Consider the following 21,891-nt stretch of genomic DNA (forward strand, 5'->3'; position numbering starts at 1 on the left):
AATATAGTTTATTACTACTTTTATTTTGAAATATTCTACTCTTTATCAGCTTTATCATATTTTAAAGGAATCAGTTATCATTAATGTTATACTTTATCTTTTACAATTTTTAAGTAATAAAGAATTCTTGCCCTCTCCATTTTAATAACATTATATTACTTCTGTTTTCTCTCCTAGGTTTAGGAGATAACCCTGTGATAATGTTAATATTTAGTAGAGTCTAATCTGAATTTAAATTGTCATCCTCATAGTCGCTTTGATATTTGACATTTTCCAAAGTTACAGTGCCTGAAAATGTTAACTTGTTTATTTTTTTTCTTTTATAGTGAAGAGGTCTGTATTTTATCAGCATCCGGCACGGCAGCTGTCCTGAACCCTAGATTTCTGCAGGATGGCACTGTGGAGGGCTCTTTGGAACAGAGGTTGTCATGGCAGCCTGGCTTATTTTCCATAAGGGCTGAGAAGGGAGAGAGGTTGACTGTTTTTTCTCTCAGAGCTGGGATAGTTCTGTGTGAGGGTGGGTTACAGTGCTACAGTGTAGAGATCAGGACCAGGCACTTTACTGAGTGTTACCTAACTCAGCAACAGAGAAGTATCGGATCTGCACTACATTATAATTGACATACTTGATAAGTGACATGTATGACTACCAACTGAAGAATTTCAAGGATACATTTTTTTTCTTTTGTTACATTATAGAAATAATTTCTTTGATTTTTCTCTTTCCTTTCCCTTTGTCTGACCTCCAAAACAGAAAAAAGTCATGAAACAATTTTCATAAAGAAAATTCTTCATTTTGAAAACAACCAAAACACTGTATTGTACCAAAATTATATATAAAAGCTTCATGTTAAGTGAAGTATAACGTTAATATATGTAAAAGAGAAAGTGAAAGCATTAGGTAACATGAGATTACTTTTTGGTCTATTTGATTATTGGTCCCATTATCTGTTAGCTTCCATAAATGTCAAAAATGCTTTCCATAAATAGATGAAATTATCAAATATATATGCAGAAAATTATTAGTTTGGTTCCAGAGTCTACTTGGATAATATAAATTTTAATTATCCCTTACCCCGCAATATGCATATTTGCCTTAAAAATGTTTTTAGTATTAATATATTAGAATATATTAAGGAAGAAAGCAAAAAAAATCTGTCAAATTTAGTACAAATTTTCAAGTCTCTATATAACAAATAAAGATATTTTCACTCTGGTAGGCACACAGAATACCTTGTCTTTTTGATACAATATAGTGTCTTTTGTCAATATTAAAAATGGATTTTGACTATACTATATTCTAGAACATTATAAATCATCATAAATAGGAAAATGAAGGTGGGACATTTGACGTATATTAAACAATTGGAATATTCTACTGAGAACACTGACTTTGCCAGTGAGTTCTCCCAGTACAACAGTATAGTTCTCAAACGTCAGTAGATTTCATTCTTGAGTAGATAGAAGCCTAATTTAACAAATGACTATTCCCATGCAGCTAGGTTATTTCATTATTGTGACTTGGGTGGATACAGTGAATTCTCCTGTATGGCAGTCCGATGCAACAGATATCATCCCTATTTGTAAAAGATAAAAATGTATTTTGTTCTGCTATGACATTATTAGTGCTTACTAGAGAAAATTTGAAAAATTTTCTAAAACACACGAATGATACCAATCTATAGATTCCAGAAGTCCATGTATAACAAGATAAAGATAACTCCACACCCAACACTTCATAGGGAAACGGCAGAAAACCAAAGACAAATAGAATAGTTCACAAGTAAGCGAGTAGAAGGAAGAATTCCCTATGATTTCAATATTCAGAGACAATCCCTTTTGTACATTTCATATTTGAAATGTTTTTATAGACTTTAATGCTTTTATTTTTTATGCCTTATGTTGCACCATTTATGTTCAAATTCCTGTGAAGTATTTAGTTAAAAATTGCCCCAGTTTTTATCCTTTTGTGCTCCCTCATAACACATGGTCTTTGGATGCTAACAAACCGGCATTAAAATTTCAGTTCTGTTACTTGGTACTTAGTGTGACTGAGCAAGATACTTAGTGTCTCAGGTTGGTTTCAGGCCAAGTGGAACTAGTTTTTGTTGTCTGCTGGGTATTATTGGGGGGTTGGGGTGATTACCTATAGTTTTATTACTTAATCGTCAAAAAATAAAAATAAAGAGAACCTTTCTAGGTAATTATTGTTATTCCCATTTTATAGAGGAAGCTCTGAGAGGTTAAAGAACTTGTTCAGGGTCACACAGCTTCACTCAGATCTGTCTGATTTCCCTGTTACTTCTAATATATGAGAATGCTATGTCAACAATAATGGTATCTAAGAGTAAATTAAATTGACTTAGAGGGTTATTGTGAAAATTCAGTGAAATAATGTATGCAAAGAATCTGCAGAAAGCCTGATTCCTAGTAGGTATAGTATGAGTTTCCTTTCCTTCTTAAAATTTGTCTACTTGCCAAGTTTCAACTTCTAAAAAGTTTCTTTAGATTAGAGAGAATGGAGAGTCCACATCTATCCAGAGCTCTAGAAGACCTGGTGAAAGTCTGTTCTCCCTCTGTTTCCATGTCTATTCTAATTTCCTCAGATATAATGAGTGAAAAAATACTTACTCATTCTGAAATGAATTAATAAACAGCATATTACAACAAACATTTTACAACGAAGTTTGTAGATTCATTTGAGGTTTATGTATGATGTATGTTTTTATGAAACACAGGTTTTTGGTTTCTCAGAAATGTAAAACAGTCATTGGAAATTAGAAAGTTTAGTTTTCCTATTTTTGACTTAATTTTTCTCTTAAATAGATTTGTTTTTAAACATAAATTTATATTCAAATTATCTGATTAAGAAATGTTTTTCTTCGAAAAATTTTAAAATTATTTTTGTGTCGTATTTGTCAGACAGTAAGAAAACATTACCCTTATTGTCTAACCATTTGTTCTCACTGTGTTTCCACAAGAATAAGACCTAGCCGGACCGTCAGCTCTAATGTGTCTTTTGGAGCAAAAATTAATATAAGACCCGGTCTTATTTTACTATAAGACCGAGTCTAATATAATATAATATAATATAATGTAATGTAATGTAATATAGGACCCGGTCTTATTTTACTATAAGACCAGGTATGATATGATATAATATAATATAATATAATATAATATAATATAATATAATATAATATAATACCCAGTCTTATTTTATTATGATATAAGACTGGATCTTATGTAAGACCCGGTCTTATATTCATTTTTGCTCCAAAAGACTCATTAGAGCTGATGGTCTAGCTAGGTCTTATTTTTTGGGAAACACGGTATGTTGTATCCCAAAGTTAAATCTTCAAAATATTATTGTTTTTTGTCAGGTGGTAGGTCATCACACGTACAAATTGATGCAAAATGACTTTCTACTTGTATAAGTGTTTCTCTCATAGAAAAGTGTATGATTCTCATTTAATGGTTATTTGTAATTCTTGTAGTGGTATTCTTACAACCTACTGTGGAGAAGTTGTGGTGTAGTTTGTACACAAGTATTATATATATAATATATGAGTATGTTTTTGAAAACACAGAATTTTCAAGAATGCCTTATTTTTTTTTCTTAATTATTCATACAGGCTAGAAGAAACTGTGCCTACAGCCTGTGGATTTTGCCATATACCCTATGATGAACTGAATATGCCATTTCCAGCTCATCTCACATATTGCTATAACTGCAGGAAACAAAAAGTTCCTGATGTTCTGTTTACGACTATAGATCTCCCAATAGATGCAGCAGTTATTGGAAAAGGTTGTCTAATTCAAGCAAGGTATGTCTGTGAAAACAATATTTTGGGTCCTTGAAAGAGTATGGGGACGTGGAGTCAAATAGACCTGTTTTCAAATATTTGTTCTGTTGTTTCCTAACTGTGGGATCCTGTGCAGGCTGAGCAATTGTAACTGAACCTTGTATTTTATTGTATGGAAAATTGGGAGAAAAAATACCCTCTTTTTAAAACTCAAATATGTTTATATTAGTTTTAAACATTTAAATTCTGTATAAATGCTTATTATTATGAGAATTATTAGCCTGATGTAGGCTAGGGATGTGACTCAGTATGCTTTAATGACATTAAACATGCAACACATTTTGGAAATTGACTATTTTTTCTTTTAAAGAACAGTGCTATGTTGTACTTCTTTTACAACTTCACTTAACTGTTAAGAATTCCTTTTAAAATGTACTGTAGTAGGAAATGCTAAATTATGGTAGGTATGTAGAAGACAGCTGTAACTATCTAGGGCACTAACAACTGCCAGGTTACCAATTCCTTTGAGCATTTCTGTCCTCATCTTACTTGACATCTCAGCAGTAGTCATATGAGGTCAGATAGTTAAGTTTGAGAACTTATCCTAGAAAAAGTGCTACATATCTCATTGCTGAATATCACTATGGTCACCTTCAAAGTACTCCCCTTGGGGAGCTATGCACCGACACCAGCACCTAGTCCACCCTTCAAAGCAATTTTGGAACTCTTTTTCTGCAATGGCCATCAGAGCTATCGTCGTATTACCCTTAATGTCCTGAATGTCATCAAAATGTCTTCCTTTCAATATTTCCTTTATATTTGGGTAAAGAAAGAAGTCATTGGAGGCCAGGTCAGGTGAGTATGGAGGGTGTTCCAATACAGTTGTTTGTTTACTGGCTAAAAACTCTCTCACAGACAGTGCCGTGTGAGCTGGTGCATTGTTGTGATGCATGAGCCGTGAATTGTTGGCAAAATGTTCAGATCGTCCAACCTTTACACACAGTCTTTTTAGCACTTGCAAATAGTAAACTTGGTTAACTCTTTGTCCAGTAGGTACAAATTCATCATGAATAATCCCTCTGATATCAAAGAAGGTTAGCAACATCGTTGCAACAAGTTTGCGAACTTAATTGTTCAGATCTCCTGCAGTCAATTGTTTCCTCCTTGAAACTCCTTTGAGTTCACAAGGCCACAGCTGTTGCTTTTTCCTACCTTTGTGTATAATCTCCAGTCTTCTTATTGATTCCTCTTTATTTCTTGATCCTCGAGAGCGATTGGTCTGGACTTACTTCTCAAAACTCTCTCCCTAGTTGAACTCATCATATGGTAGGCTATCTCTATGTCTGTGACCCCCAAATTTATAACTTCAGTCCAGAACTTTCTCCTGAGCTTCAGATTCATATATGTCATGTGGGGTGGCATGTGGAGTCTCAGCTCCTGCTCCCCGCTTAAGAACGCAGGACATGGTGAGGCCAAAAAGGAACACCCACGGAGCCATAGATAGGGGAATCATAGCACTATATTCTTGCTGGCGGCTGGGTTGGAGACACAGGAAGCAGGAACCACACTATCTGCAATCTGCTGTCCACTTCTCTACCAACCAGTCTCTCCTGCCAACTGCAATCCATGCTTGCCAGTCCAGCCACCATCTTCTTGCTAGCCCCCCATTTTTCTGCTAGCGTAGCCATGGCAGTTATATTAGTGGCCAATGGCTCACTGGTTACAGCTGATGGCCAACTAGCTACAGCTGATGGCCATCCAATCACAGTTGATGGCCATTTACTACCTGAGCCAGCACCTTTCCATGTGAGGCCGAGAGCCTGGAAACTGCTCTCCTGGCTCTGTCCCCACAATATATTTACCTCTGTACTCACACCCCATTTTGATGTGTCAGATGCATCTCATTCTTGTTTCAAATTGAACTCCTGATTTTCTCCACTTCTTTTATATTAATTAGCCTTATCTATTTTAATTAATGATACCTTGCTATATCCAGTTCTTAAAACCAAATATTTTATTATTTGATGTTATCCTTTCTTCTAACCTTCCCACATCAAAGTTACAAAGTCATGTTGCATTTTCTTCTAAAATACATTTGTAATCCATTTACTTTTGTTTCATCCTCTCTTGTATGTTAGGCCTTCCATGTTGGATTGTTTTTCTTCTGCCTGAGGTATATCCTTTAGTATTCCTTTTGGTGGTTCCAGTTGTGGTGAACTATTTTTTCTTGTCTGTATGCGTGTTTATTTGATCTTCAAAAGGTATTTTGGGCTGACAGTTATTTTATTTCAGCACATTGAAGATACCCTTCTGGCATTCATCGTTAGTGTTGAGAAATAATCTATTAGACTTGTTGTTTTTTGAAGACATTGTATGTTTTTTGCTCGGGTTGTGTGTGAACTATTTCATTTGTCTTTGGTTTTCTGCAGTTTCTCTATGAAGTGTTAGGTATGGAGTTATCTTTGTCTTAGTTGTTATACATTGGGCTTCTTGATTCTGGAGAATGGTGTCTTTCATGTGTTTTAGAACATTTTTAGATATTAATTCTCCTGTTTCATCTCTTCTCTCTTCTTGATACGCCACTTAAAAATATGATAGACTTTCCTACTACCTCCTTTATGTCTGTTACTCTCCTGTGTTTTCTATCATTTTGTGTCTCTGCTATATTTTGGATACTTTATCTGTCTTTCAATTCTTTAATTTTTCTCTTCATCTGTCTCTAATAGTCTAATAAGCCTAATAATTGCAGCTTACAAATTCTGATAATCTAGTTTTTATTTCTAGAAGTTTTGTTTTTTTCAAATATAATATCACGTTATAATCTGATTGATTCTGTAACTAGTAATTTTCATATATGAAATCTCCGTTTTCTCTTGTTTCTACTGGTTATTGTCCATAGTGTTTTGTTTCCTTTGATTGTGATAGACTCACAGGAAATTACAAAAATGGTACAAAGCGTCTCCTGTACCCTCCCTGACCTTCCCCCATTGGTAGCATCTTATACAGCTGTTATAGAGTATCAGCTAGGAAATTGACATTGGTATAATGCTGTTAACTATACTATAGCTCTTATTCAATCTTTGCCAATTTTTAAACTTGCATTTATTTATATATTTGTGTGTATAATTTTTTGCAATTTTATCCTGCATTTGAGTAACCACCACCTTAGTCAAGACAGAACTGTTCCACCCCACAAAATAACTTCCTTGTGCTGTCTCTTTATGTTTATACTCCACACTGCCCCTTGCCTTGGTCCTGTGATGCTTTTCAGAAGATTGTTAAAAATATGTAACTTATCCAATTGCCTTTTTTTTGTTGTTTTTTTTGTTTGTTTTTGTTTATGGTAGGAGGGGTTGGTCTCTATCAGCAGTTCTCGGTGTTCTCCTGGACCAATAAATGGCATCACCATCTTAGGGGGATCTTTAGAAATGCAAATTCTCAGGTCTGAGACCTAATGAATCAGTGAATCAGAAACTCTGGGGATGGGGCCCAGTAACTGTTTCTTAACTGGTCCACCAGGTGGTTATAATACAAGCTAAAGTTTGAGAACTACTAGCCTAAATAACCTGACTTGAAATTTTGGGATCTTTTCTTCATCTTCATTGCTACCTTTTTAGATATTAATTCTCATTGTCTCTCATCATAATAGCCTCTTGTCTACCATCCCTACATGAATTCTGTCATCTTTACTCCGTTCTCTGAGTAGCCATATTAATGATGACCTAAAATATAAATTGAATCTGTTATTACTTAAAACGTATTTGGGGTTTCCCATTGCTGACAGAATAAAATCAAACTCCTTACCATGATCCATAAACCCTTAATATGCTCATGCCCCTGCTTAATGGCACCCTCATCCACCCTACTCTCACCCTGCTCACTTCACTTTAGCTACTGTCGTCTCCTTTTGGTTCTCCTAATATGCCAGCTCCATTCCTTAACTGTCTTTCTTTAACTCTCCCAGTTCCATCATGTCTTTAGGATCCCAACTCAGGTATCATCTCTTCTATGAGGCCTTCTCTGTAGTTAGTCCCACTCACTTCATCTGCTTTATTTGCTTCAGACACTTGGTTCTTAAACATAATCTGAGGTTGCCTTGTTTCTTTGTTTATTCCCACCCACCATCCCTCCACTAGACTATAACCATGAGAATAGGGACTTTGTGTTTTTGTCACTAATTAATGCTCACCACCTAGAACAGTGCCTGGACACATAGGAGATACTCAAGTAAGTTTTATATTCTTTTAATACATAAATTAACCTTTTCCCTCTGCTATCCTTCCATCATAAGATCATATGGAGTTATAAAACTTAAGATTTTACATTACATTCTCTTATGATTTTGATCAGTATTTCATTTCTAAAGATTTTGAGATTTTTCCTTTTTGTTTAGTGAAATAGGGTTTTCAGCAAAAGAACATACAGTGAAAAAAATGGCAGGAAAGATTAATATAACTTAGTACACCCATTTGGAACAAGTAAATGTTTTATCAAGCACACTCTTAGAAAGTTTTAAAAATCGAATGTTTCTTAAGATGGTATCAAAAATACTGTCCACTGACTAAATTATTGTTTAAACAGGTTATGTCGCTTGAAAAAGAAAGCACAGGCAGAAGCAAATGCTACAGCTATCAGTAATCTATTGCCATTTATGGAATATGAAGTGCATACTCAGCTAATGAATAAACTAAAACTCAAAGGAATGAACGCTTTATTTGGACTGAGAATCCAGATCACAGTGGGTGAAAATATGTTGATGAGCTTGGCGGTAAGTTTACATGTTTTTGTTTTGTGATTTCTTTAGTTGTAGTAGATTCTGTTTTATGTGATTGAAAGAGTCTTTTAAAAAGACTTATCTAAAGAAATTGGTATCAAGACCTTTAAGGGTTGGAAACATGAGTAACAAATATAGTGATAGTCTTTCAAATATTTTTATATTTAATTGTAAAATAATTATCTATTAAATTAAATCAATAAATTATCACATAAAATATTTACTTATTTATATTATATTTATGTTACTATATTTTTATGTTCTGACCATAATAACCTCAGTAAGTCAGATTTCTAAAAATTATCATGTGTTTAGTAAGTTGGCCACCATTATTCTGGGCTTTATTGTTGTTTATACATTGCTAAAACAGAGTTTCTCCTTGGAACTGTTGACATTTGAGGTTGGATAACTCTTGGTTGTAGTGGGTTGTCTTGTTTGTTGTAGGGTGTTGTAGGCAGTAGAGTGTGCAGTAAAATATGTGTGTTTCTTGAGTGCTGCTAAGTTGTGAGTCAGTAGAAAGCTCTTTGTCTTAGCTTCATATTCACCTTTGCTTGTTAGAAAATAAGTTCTGACTAGAAAGTTGTCAAGGAGGTAAGCGAGAGCTGCCTTTGTAAGTAGCCTGAGACCCAGAGAACTAGATGCCTGCAAAATACATGTATTGATAACTTAGAATCTGAACAACATTATTTGTGGAAATCCTCTCACATTCTAGACTCATAGCTAGCCAAAATTTTTGTCTATATTACTTGTACTTTTTAAGTTGAAATTCTCTACTATCTTTCTGAGACATGCATAGGAACTTAATTTTAAAAATTAATGGAACTTGGATTCTTTTTCTCAGTATGCATTTGTAGATAAAATGCTAAATTGTTTCTTAATCTTTTTTTTTCTATAAGAGCAAATATGGAAATTTCTGTATGTAGGGGATAATTGTATGATGATGATTAATTATATAATCACCATTTTTAACAAATTTGTAATGATTAGTGAAAGTAATCTGATTTATATTTAAATATTTGATATTTAGATTAACTTGGAGAAAAAAGTGCTCATTATAATTCATTTATCTACAAACTCTCATGTTTAGTGAGGACATAACATAAATGTGTAAATTGGGCTAAACACAAAACTGGTTATTAGTGAGTGCCTATAGGAACTAAGAGCTTGATTCATAGTCAGAGGTTTAAGAAACATTGTGCCTACTTTATCAAAGACTTCTGATGGTTGAGCCTAAAGAAACTGTTTTGTGACCCTGATACCATCCTTCACTGTCTGCCTTAAATACTGCCTTTTCTGATTCTGACCAATCTTTTCCTCTTGATCACTAGTGACACTAATTGCAATTGTTTAAGCATTCGATCTTTGTTCTGTGTTTTAGCTTGTGCACTTAAATATCCAGGTCCCAAGAGTAGCTTCCATGATAGTTGATCTCTGATGAGTGCTACTGTGTGTCTGGCTCTACTTTCCCACAAAGAATGTAATGTTATTTTCACAGGAGGAGAACGTAGATGCTGTGATAGGTTGAGACTTGTCCAAAGTGCTATGGTTACATGTCCTGCACCTGGGTTTCAAACCAGGCCTGTTGAGTTCCAGAGTCTGTGTTCTCAATCACGCTGGGCTGTTGCCGTGTTGGCGAATGCAGTTTAGAAAGTGTTAGAGATGGTGTACTAAGGCTTCGTATGGCACCAACGGCCTTCTGAGGTTGAGCAGCGTGCAGTCACAGGTGCAGGAGAGTGAGTCACAGGTGCAGTCATGGCCACTAATGAACAAACAGGAGAGAGAGCTTCTGAGGATCAATTTCATCTACTGCACAGACGTCATCATACAGTAGCATAATTTCAAAATAGTAATAATTCAAAATACACAGGTATCTGGAGTTAAAATAATTGTCATCTCTTTTCTCCATTCCACTCCTTTGATGTTAACAATTTGGTGTTTATACTTATATGTATTGTTTTGCTTTGCTTATATAAGCGTATTTAAACTTAAATGCACATAGATGTGTGTATAGTGTGTGTGTGTGTGTGTGTGTGTGTGTGTGTGGTTTTGTATTTCCCGAAATAATTTTCCAGCACTAATGGCACATAGTACTGTTACAGAGTCAGAAATTTATGGTCATTTAATTAAATATTTAAAATAAATCTGTATCAAATAAAGCTTTCTTTCTTGGTAATTACGGAGGTAGGGTGGTATAGTGAAAAGATGTTAGGTTTTGGAGAGAGAAATGGATTCAAGTCTCTTCTCCACATTTATTGACAATATGATCTTGAGTCAGTTCCCTGTCCTTTCTGCACTTCACTTTTCTTCACTTGCTTTGCAAAAGTTTCCCTTTCACTTTTGCCATATAAAAGGTAAATTGTCTACTCATTCATGAAAAACGTACTTTTAACAACTTTTTATCTTTATATTCTAAACTTTTTTCGATGAAATTTATTTTTACAATCATAAGGTAAAAATTTCATAGTATAGTTGGATATGCAGTGAAAAGTGAATTCTCAGTCCCCCACCAACCCAGAGTTCTCACCAGAAGCAACCAACCCCTGATACCAGTTGCGCTTTTGTGCCCTTCCACATATGTCCTGTGCATACACTGATGCTAACTATCTTTTTCCTAGGGCAAAGATCACATTCCTAAATAAACTTAAGGATTGTTATTCTTTTTTATTTTTTATTTTTTTTATTTCCCCATTATTTTTACAAGTCGGCCACAGGTGTATATTTATCAGCGTTACCAACTCCTGGTGGAATTCAGATTGCTGGGAAGACTCCAAATGATGGCTCATACGAACAGCATATATCTCATATGCAAAAGAAGATAAATGACACGATCGCTAAGAATAAAGAGTTATATGAAATCAATCCTCCGGCAAGTAAAATAAATCTGTATTGTGAATATATAAGTTAGTGTTTAGATGTTAGTAGTGTATTTTTAGGTTATCTTATTTTGGACATTAAAGATTTTTTTTTCCAGTGTTTAGATTTGCTCTCCTCATTAGTCATTCTTTTACCTCTTTTATGTCTATGCTCAAATACCTCCTTTTTAAGGAGGCTGACTTTGACTTCCTTATTTAAAATTGCAACTCTTCTGTCAATTTTTGGTACTTCCTATCCCCTTTTCTGTGTATTGCTTGTTACTCTCAGTGGAATGAAGCTCCGTTAGGGCTGTATTTCTAATGCTTAGGACAGTTCCTCCTGGTATTCTTTTCTCTTTTTTTCTTTTTTTAAAGATTTTTGGGGAATATTGGGGAACAGTGTGTTTCTCCAGGGCCCATCAGCTCTAAGTCATTGTCCTTCAATCAAGTTGTGGAGGGCGCAGCTCAGCTCCAAGTCCAGTTTCCGTTTTCAATCTTTAGTTGCAGGGGGTGCAGCCCACCATCCCGTGCGGGAATTGAACCAGCAACCTTGTCTTCCTTTACTATAATGTGAGCCCCTTGAAGATAGACATATTTAGTGAATGTGACTTAAGTTACTTCATCCATTCAATAAATATTTTTTGAACTTCTGTTTTAGTAGTACTGTTTTAAGGAGGGAATAAATCTTTTATGAATTAAAAAATTTCAGCATATGTGGATTCCATGTGTTGAATATGACTGTTTCTACAAAAGTGCTTATCAATTTATGAATCTTCTACAGTGTCTTTCCTTATTTCAGATCCTGACTACATTACAGTCTGTTAGCGTAACATCTCAGAATTTCTTTGACAAAATCAGTGTACCAGGCCACTACTCATAGTACAGTTTTGTGTTTTTGATTTCCCAAAACAATGTATGCCCACCCTGAAAATGTGGATCAGAGTGGTCCTTCCCTTCGGAAGGTAGCCCCAGAGGAAGTGAATGCTTCTCAGTACATTGAGAAATGTTCCCAAGACAAAGGTGCAGTACCACTTACCTGGAGATAATTCAACCAGAAGTACCACAATAAGGTGCAAAACTTTTATTTGGAATAGCACCAGTGGTGAAACTTCATTATGAATCTAAGGTACATTAAGTTCCAGATAGTTACATATGTTAGGTCTGTGATACAGAGAACAGAGGCATAACCAAATTTTGAACTACTATAAAATTATAAAAAGAAGGATGGTATCCGTTAGGAAGAACCCTGCATTCAGAATCAAAAGAACGATTTAGACAAGTTCTTCACTTACCAGTTTTCAAACCCAGGCAAACTACTTTACCTCTGAACTGCAGCTCTTTCTCATTTTGTAGTCATTTAGTAGGCACCCTGTCAAATTTATATAGGGCAGGCTAATTTGGAGTGCAAACATAATAAATGGATGTGAAAGTACTCCATAGATAGCTATGTTATGAAACTGTGGTGGTCGTCTTATGTAAGGTATGCACTATATTTTTGAAAAACTTTTTCTTATAACTTGCTTTTTAAAAAGATAGGCCTGTTACATCAACAATAGGCTATGCCTTTTGCATTTGTGCTCCCATATCCACATTCCCTATATTCCTTGACAAGAAATATTTAGAATCTCTAGTTACCTTTGATCTTTGGCTTTGTAATAGGTAAAACTTACGAACCGATGTAGGATTGCCCCATACACTGACCTCAAAAAGGTGATTATTGTAACCACCGAAGTTTATTTAGCTAACTAAGTTGCACAACAAATACATGTGTAATATATGTATTATGTGTACATACACATACATACACACGTTATATTTATTGTATCCCTCATTTACTTTGTGGAGCTTTGAAAAATTACCACTGAATAAGAAAAGATATAGAATTATATCTGGGGACATAAATCTTTAATTCTTTATGGACTATTAGGACTTTTAAATGAGGACTAGAAAATAGCTTCTGAACTGGAAGGACTATCAGTTCCCTACTCATTGTAGTTTCCTCTCTGTATAGTAAATATCAGTAATGCCTTGCTATGTCTGTGAAAGTTACACAGGTATTTCTGGATTAGTGTGTCAAGGCTGCTATTATCAATTAAAGGAAATAGCTATATACATACTCTATAAAAAGTTAGTCATAAAGTGTATAATTAAATACAGACTTTGAATATATTTTATAGACTTTCCCTCTCTCAGTAATTGTCTATTAATATAAAAATTTAAAACCAAACTGAATTATGCAAATAGCAAATCATTATGTTGTACACCTGAAACTAATATAATGCTGTATGTCAATTAAACCTCAATTAAAAAAAAAATAAAAGACTACCATTTACAAACAAACAAAAAACCAAACCTGAAAAATATAGTCATCTAATATAAAGTAATTATATTTCTTTTAGGAGATAGCTGAAGAGATTATAGGATCACCCATCCCAGAACCAAGACAACGCTCGAGACTTTTAAGATCTCAATCAGAAAGCTCTGATGAAGTTACAGAATTGGACCTTTCACATGGGAAAAAAGATGCTTTTGTTTTGGAGGTATTGCATTAGACTAAGTATTTAGAAAATAAGATGCACATTTTTACAATCAGATCTTAAGTTGATGTGATACTTTTGTATCATTACAACTTTATAAATATCAAAAAACATTATAGAAATTACAACAAAATTGAAAGTATCAGAATTTGGTAATGTATTTTTTTTCAATGCCAGATACTAACGGTCATGGAAAAATTAATGTATGGATTAAAATAAAATTGATATTTAACTCTTGGAGATATTTTTACAAACTTGAATAAGAAGTTAAAGTGTTATTCTTTCACTTACTATAATTACCTGCTTTATGTGTTACACCATATTACTATAATTATAACATTTTACATGTAATGATATAAGCACTATGAATTCTGAACGAAGTGTGTTCTTACTGAATTCAGAAAATATAATTGAGCTTTCATTATAGAAATATACTCAGAACAAGCTTTTTGGAGAATAAATGTGGCATGAAAGATTTATGGAGCTTCCTTCCTCACAAATCTGCTTCCCCTGCCCTCCCCTGTAGAACAGTTAGCTTTGAAAGAGATAGATGATCTTCCTTTGATATTGAAGGAAAGGAAAACAAATAAGATACACAGAAATGTTCTGGTAAGATGCCAGTTGAGAGAAAAAGTCAGATGCCTTGATATTAGTGAAGCAGGAAGCTGATGGTAGAATTGTATTGGGATGGGACTGGAGGTTTGAAGAATCTAGAACAGTGTCAGTGAATGTGATCAGGATGTCAGCCATGAGAGATGCACAAAGTTTGACTGAAATAAGAGTGTTAATTTTTGGAAAACTCAAACTGGATGGATTTGTGCCCTTTTTCCCATATTTTCCTACAGTCTGATAATGGGGGGAAAATGGAGATCGGTAAAAATATGTCAGGTTAAGGAGGTAAAGGGATCCAGGGTAGTCTTTAGAGCAGTGCTTATTCAAAGTAGGCCAGCCGTGACTAACTGTAGTGTCAGCACTGGCTGGGAGCTTGTGACAAATACAAATTACTGGGGCCCTTACTTCAGACCTAGTAAATGAAAATTTCAAGGTGGAGCCCAGGAATCTGTTTAACAAACCCTCCAGGTGATTCTTAGCATTGCCTGAAGTTTGATCTATGGCATTATTGATATTTCTGATCCTGGGATCCTGCCTAAGTAGAGAAAGCAGTGCTTCAAATGTGGGCAGAAGACTGAGGGCAAGATGCAGCTTCAGTAAGAGAAAGGACAACGGACGGGTTGTAGTTGGAGAATACTTGAGATCTGCATGTGGAATCAGGGAATAATGTGTTGAAGTATGCCAGGACTGTGGGTAGCGAAATTTACGTGGAATTGACAGTGGTTCTTGGAAGTCCCACAGATGATGGGAGAGGAAGCTTAGACTGTGTGGGCCAGGACTTTGACCCCTCGACCCCTCGATACACAGATGAATGTCAATATATATCTAGTTGGATATGTTCACTCCTCATTATTCACAATGAAATATTATGATGTAAGAAAAATAGTATTTGGACTTCTTTCTTTTAGACATGCCTTTACATTTATTCCTATGTAATTATTTTAAAGCATTTCTGTATTGAGTCAAAAAATTTTTTTAAATTGCTCTTTATTAATTTAAACAAATGGAGATAATGATTGCTTATGGCATCTTTGTATTTTGAAGCATGCCATCACAAAAGCTTGAGAAAAAGCTCAGTTTTTAAAAGCTCAATATATTTTATAAAATATTTTATTTAGAAGTATTTATAATTGCTATGGAGAAATTTATAGATATTAGAAAATTTTTTTCACGTTTTGTGTTTTAACTTAGGGAAAAATGGCTCTACTTTTTTGACTCTTGCTTTCTAATTAGTAAATAATAAACTTCTTAAATTTGAAATTATTATATATTTACTACTCATGTAATAGTTTTAATCTTTCTATTTTTAGATTGATGACACAGATGCTATGGAAGATGTACATTCTCTACTTACTGATGTTCCTCCTCCTTCAGGTAAACAGAAAAAAATTACCTTTGAGATAAGACTCTTTTTTTACATATCAGTATTTTAGTTCGTAATCATTATGGTACTGACTTTATTTTAAAGGCTTTATCAATGTCACATGCTTTGCTGCTCCAAGTTTGAGAACATATAGTTTAAAAATATTTATGTTAGAACTTAAGTTAACTGATTTATAATCCTTTTATGATTATACATTTTTAAAAACCTTATAATTTATTAAGGTGGTCTAAAGTTTTCTGAAGGTATAGACTTTTAGAAAAACAAGATGAATGGATCTTACGGTTAGAACTTCATGTAATAATTGAAAAATGTTATTCTTTAACACAAAATAAATGAAATATTATCATATATTTTAACTATAATTTATTTTGACAGGCTTTTATAGTTGCAATACAGAAATTATGCCTGGCATAAATAATTGGACATCTGAAATACAGGTGAACCTTTCATTCTTAATTTTAAGCAAATAAAACCTAAGTGATTTTAGCAAGTTCCTTCTTAATATATGTTTTCTTTTTGACTTCCTCATTTCGGTTAAAACGTGACCCCTTTTCATGCCACATTAGTTATTGTTCATTATTTGGTTTTATTAACTGTTACAGTATTTAGTTAAAATAATAAAATGACGTGCTATTATATCTCCCTATATTTAGATGTTCACATCAGTAAGAGTAATCCGATTAAGCAGCCTTAACCTGACTAATCAAGCCCTCAATAAGAACTTTAATGACCTCTGTGAAAATTTGCTCAAGGTAGGAACCTTTTCACTAATTATTTTTTAGTTAAAACTCCTAAGAATCATGAAATTAAAAAAAGAAAAGTATATATATGTCTGGAACACCTTACACAGTTGTGGTCTGAATTATTTTTATTTTCATATCAATCTTAACTCTGCCATCAGGTAAAATGCTAAAGTTGACCTGTCCATCTTAATATACGAATAAAATAAATATGTTTTAATTATTTCATAGCTTTAAACTTCATAAAAACCTATTGTATATATGTAAATTTAAAAACTTCTTATTTTTTTACGACTTACTGATAAATATGATTAAATCTTATTGTCTACTTAAATATTAAAAATGTATTCATAATGTAAGAATAGACAAAATAGAAATGGACGACCTTTGTTTTCACCTTTTAAACTTTTCATTTGCCAAAGTATAATATGCATTGAAAAATCCGTTTTTATAAATTTTTTAAATTAAAAGAAGTGATGTTACTGATGTTTTCTATTTTGTAGAGCCTGTATTTTAAACTACGGTCTATGATCCCCTGCTGCCTTTGCCATGTCAATTTTACAGTATCTCTGCCTGAAGATGAATTAATTCAGGTAATCAAAATTCAGTCTATTATTAAGAAGACTTTTAGTTTGTTTTTTAAATTTATTTTCAGTTGCAATTGACATTCGATATTGTTTTATATTAGTTTCAGGTGTACAGCATAGTGGTTAGACATTTATATAATTTACGAATTGATCCTCTCAATTAGTCTAGTACCGACCTGGCACCATACATAGTTATTACAATAATATTGACTATATTCCCTGAAGATTTCTGGTTTTTATCTGATCTGTTTTAATATTATAAGTTTTAATATTATAATTAATATTAAATAGTATAAACTGTTTTACTTCAAAATATTTTAAAACATGTTAGTATGAATCAGACCGTGTATGTTTCATTTTTATTAACTGGTTATCTGCTGGTGGAATCATATATGTGCTCCAGCACACATACAATAGGATGTGTACTTATGTGGGATTTTTTCCAGATCCCATCTTTAAGGATCTTGAGCTCTTTCTGAAATATCTGTGTTCAGTTATACATGTTGAGCTTAGTTCTCATCTGAATATCTGAGTTGATGTATAATTCTGTTGAGAATCTTAACTAAGAAAGACAAATTAGCCAATTAGTGTAAGTTGTTCCATGGTACTGAAAAAGGTTTGTAAGAAACTTATTCTGGCAATGATTATTTTGTTAATCATACTGTTTTTGTGATTCTAGGTTACAGTCACAGCAGTTGCGATAACTTTTGACAAAAATCAGGCTTTACAGACCATAAAACCACATGTTGAAAAGTCATTGCAAAGAGGTAAACCTGTGATGGATGGGAGCATAGTTCACGTTTGTCTATCTTATAGTTCAGTGGTAAAATATAGAGGATAAGTAGATTAAATAAAAATGACGTGTTTCTTGAAGAGACTCTGTCACTTTTTCTGTTTATCTTTATCAGAATAACTGTGTGGATAAGCATATGGCTGACTTGATACTTTTCACACATGAATAGGTGGTTGACTGGTATTTACATCGAGAATGCTATTGTTATATAGACTTACATGGTAGCGTATTAATTCTGCAGTAGTTTAGAGGCCCCTATTTGAGGACTTCTAAGGAGGTCCTCCAGGCATTTGAGGAGCTACTGATGTAGTAAGCATCACGTATTTTTCTCAAGGAAAAGTCCCATAGTGTTCAACAGATTCTCAGAGTTGTCATTGATCCAGTAAAATTTAGGAAGTACCATGCTTAATATATTCCAAAGAAACCCAAATTATTAGAAACCATTTACATGTTCTGAAAAAAAAGGAGAGGGAAATAGTAAATAGTGTACTTTCTAAAGTTTAATGACTTATTGGCTAGATAAAATATTCATGGATAGTCTAAAATATTTTAAGTTGATTACATTCTACATGTATAGCATTGAATTAATACCAAATAGAGACATGTATTTAATGATTATGTGTTCAGATATTCATCAAAGAAGATAGATAATAACTGGTTTACATATCATAGAACTAGTAAGGTACAAAGAGTAGGATAATATTTAGCACTCATTATTATTTGCAAGGCACTGTGCTAAGAGATTTATAAGTATTATCCTTTCTAAATATCACAACAGTCCTACCAGGGAAGGTAGCACCACACTCAGCATCATGCAGATGAAGGGTCCCTATGGGAAAAACCAAGGAGAAAATAACCAGAATAAATTGGGGGTGTATGTATATGTTATCTCAGTTCCTTAATTAAAAAAAAAAAGATTATTACTAAATAACTAGTCTTTTTCTTGTCTCACAAGCCTCTACAGATAATGAAGAGCTTCTGCAGTTTCCACTGGAACTCTGTTCAGATTCGTTGCCTTCTCATCCTTTTCCACCAGCTAAAGGTTGGTTAAGTAAGGGAAATCCAAACATAAATCCTAGTTTCTAGTGTCTTTCACCTGTTTCTTCATTGTAGGCAATCTTACTTAATCTTGAGATGAAGATTTATCCTTTATTCCCTCATTGTATGTTTCTTCATGTTCATAAAGGGGAGAAAGTGATGTTCTTTTCATTTCTCAAGTAATCTCATCATAAATTTTTAAGGTAATTTTTCGTATAATACTCCATTTTTACATCTCAAATATAGTAAACTTTTATTTTTAGAGATTTGGATTTCCCAAAGCAATTACTTACACATAATGTATTTGGTATTTATATTATATTTGGTAAAATTAATTTTTCCAGCAACAGTCAAACCTTTACAAAAATGTTCAGTTTGAAAATGACAAGAAACTATTTTCTTCAGAAGGTATTGCAGAGGTTTTGGGTGGTGGATGGATATGTAAGAAAGGGATGTACTTTTTGTTTTTTGGGTGCCTTGGCTATATTTGAGGAACATTGTTAGATACTTAAAGTATGCTGCCATTTTTCTGATGCAAAATGATTGTCCCTTACCTTAACAGCAGTAAATCTACTCAGAGCTGTGCAATTGTTGGAGAAAAATGAAAACATAGTTTGTTCCATTTTTCTTCTGATTTCCATGCAATTTTTATTATAAAATTCACAGAATTATTGTACCTTATTTCATAGCATTACATGTACAATAAATGTAGTTTGTGTCTTTCTAAATTTTTTATTGCATTTATTATTTAAAAGCAAGTTGACTTTTCTAATATATATATTTCATAATACAGGTGAATATATTTTATGATTTCTACTTGTCAATTACTTATCTGACACCAAATTAGGTATAATACAATATAGTTTTATATTCACTATTGGATATATGTCAATAGAGTCTTTACTAAGTCAGTGCAAGCTCTGTCTATGTAGGTAAATAGAGCCTGTGTCATATTTTGAAGATGAAAAGGTAAGCTACTTTCAAAATCTGAGCTTTCTAACATGGTAACTCTTTCCTTTTTGTCTAAATTAAAATTCTGATTTAGAATTCCATGGAGAATTTTTGCATACCTCAACTTCTTTGATAGAATAGAGAGGAAAGATCAAATCCAAAGATAATCTCAGTTCAGATTTATAAATTAAGTGTAGCTTCCAGAACAAAAAGCAGAGCTGCCAAAATATTCCTTAACTGAGTAAACAGGATTTTTTTTTAAATACCTATTTTATACAGAAATTTGTATTTAACACAGGTACCATTTCATTTATCCTGACCCTGCAATGAGGGGAAAAAAAACAAAACCAAAAACACAATCAACAAACAAAGATTTGATCAACTAATAATCTATAGGACTATATATTTGTGTACTTAAGGTCCCTGTTAACTCAACTTTACCATATTGTCAATAGCTACTGAATTCTGCAGATTAGATTTAAACTCTGTAAGTTTGCCTTATGTGTATAACTTACAGTTTCTGTAGTAGCTTTCAAAATGTTTTTGAGCGTAATTAAAACTACTATCTCTTATGGTCATTAGTATATTTTGTACAAATGATAGATACTTTGTGAACTGAAGAAGAAGGAAAGAATTTGGGTAGACTAAGTCATATCTGAACAATACCTAAAATATTTGTAGTTCATTTTAGGCACCATAGAGAGGGGCCATGAGGTGGAGAGATAAAGCAATAGACCTGGGATCTCTTCTCAGTTTTGCTACTGGTGAAGTGTGAGAAGTTGGGTCAGTTAACCTCTTATAAACCTCAGTTCCTCGTCCATAAAATGTGAAAGTATTAAGGTTGTTTCTAGCCTTTAAAATTCTCTGATTCCTTGAGTTTCTATAGTTTATGGTTCTTTAATTATTAACATATTCCTATTATTAAAAACAAATCAAAATCTATGCTTGTCGTCACACTGAATTTCTATTAAGTTAAATAAAATATTTCCAAATAACTTCTAATCAGTTAAACCAATAATTTTTAAAACATAAAGTTTCTTCAAAGATGCCTCATGGCTTTCCAGAAGGCAAGGTGGGAAGGGACCTGAGAAGTGTGGCGGAGTGAGAGGACAGGTCTCTGGACCCCCTGTTCTGCCTGTGAACTAGAGCAGCTTCAATTCTGTGTGCTTTTACGTGTCAGTTTTCTATACGTGATTTTGTTTGAAGACAGCGTTTCAAAAAGTTGGAAAACAACTGAATCAGAACATTCCACCTTTATCATCATCATCATCATCATCATCATCATCATCATCTTCAGATATCATCACATCTGATACTAATGTATATAAAACTTTTCATGTTAAGTATTCAACTGAAAGACCTATGTGTTTTTCCTTCAGTATTACATTTCAAAATCATCAGTAAACACTAAAAAGTTTATCTGTACCTTTTTGTAAGTAGTTTTGTAAATTGTGGTTTATGTTGCATGCTTATTTATTGTCTTTGTTTCCTTAAGTCTTTTCAGGAGGACATGGACTATAACAAATATATTTGAAAAAGTTATCTTAAAAGTATTTTTGAAGATTTGAGGATAGGATGGGTATTGAAAAGGTCTGCAGAATGTTATAATGGAGTGTTATAACATGAATGTAATAATGGGCATTGTAACATGAAGAAAAGTTTGGATAGAGAATAGAAATATCTGGACAAAGTTAAGTGCAGCAATTTAGAGGAAACAGGCAGGAGAGAGAAAGGTAAGAGTTCTAGGAATAAATGCGCAGAAAACTTCCTACTTGTGTGCAACTACAAGAGGCTTAAAATACTAACACTGAGAAGTA

At 33.4% G+C, this 21,891-nt stretch overlaps 1 protein-coding gene across 1 annotated transcript in view; it reads left to right on the top strand.

Moving 5' to 3' along the window:
• Positions 1 to 21,891, top strand: part of C2CD5 (C2 calcium dependent domain containing 5) — an 83,496-nt gene that overhangs the window by 47,972 nt on the left and 13,633 nt on the right. The window contains exons 13-23 of the mRNA XM_074324905.1: positions 327 to 422; positions 3,636 to 3,827; positions 8,388 to 8,574; positions 11,282 to 11,446; positions 13,832 to 13,972; positions 15,892 to 15,955; positions 16,341 to 16,402; positions 16,619 to 16,717; positions 17,209 to 17,298; positions 17,972 to 18,059; positions 19,041 to 19,127. Of these exons, the coding sequence (XP_074181006.1) occupies positions 327 to 422; positions 3,636 to 3,827; positions 8,388 to 8,574; positions 11,282 to 11,446; positions 13,832 to 13,972; positions 15,892 to 15,955; positions 16,341 to 16,402; positions 16,619 to 16,717; positions 17,209 to 17,298; positions 17,972 to 18,059; positions 19,041 to 19,127 (1,271 nt within the window). The remainder of the gene's footprint in view (positions 1 to 326; positions 423 to 3,635; positions 3,828 to 8,387; positions 8,575 to 11,281; positions 11,447 to 13,831; positions 13,973 to 15,891; positions 15,956 to 16,340; positions 16,403 to 16,618; positions 16,718 to 17,208; positions 17,299 to 17,971; positions 18,060 to 19,040; positions 19,128 to 21,891) is intronic.

The sequence above is a fragment of the Rhinolophus sinicus genome, linkage group LG02 (assembly GCF_036562045.2).
Source record: "Rhinolophus sinicus isolate RSC01 linkage group LG02, ASM3656204v1, whole genome shotgun sequence".
Classification (NCBI taxonomy): domain Eukaryota; kingdom Metazoa; phylum Chordata; class Mammalia; order Chiroptera; family Rhinolophidae; genus Rhinolophus; species Rhinolophus sinicus.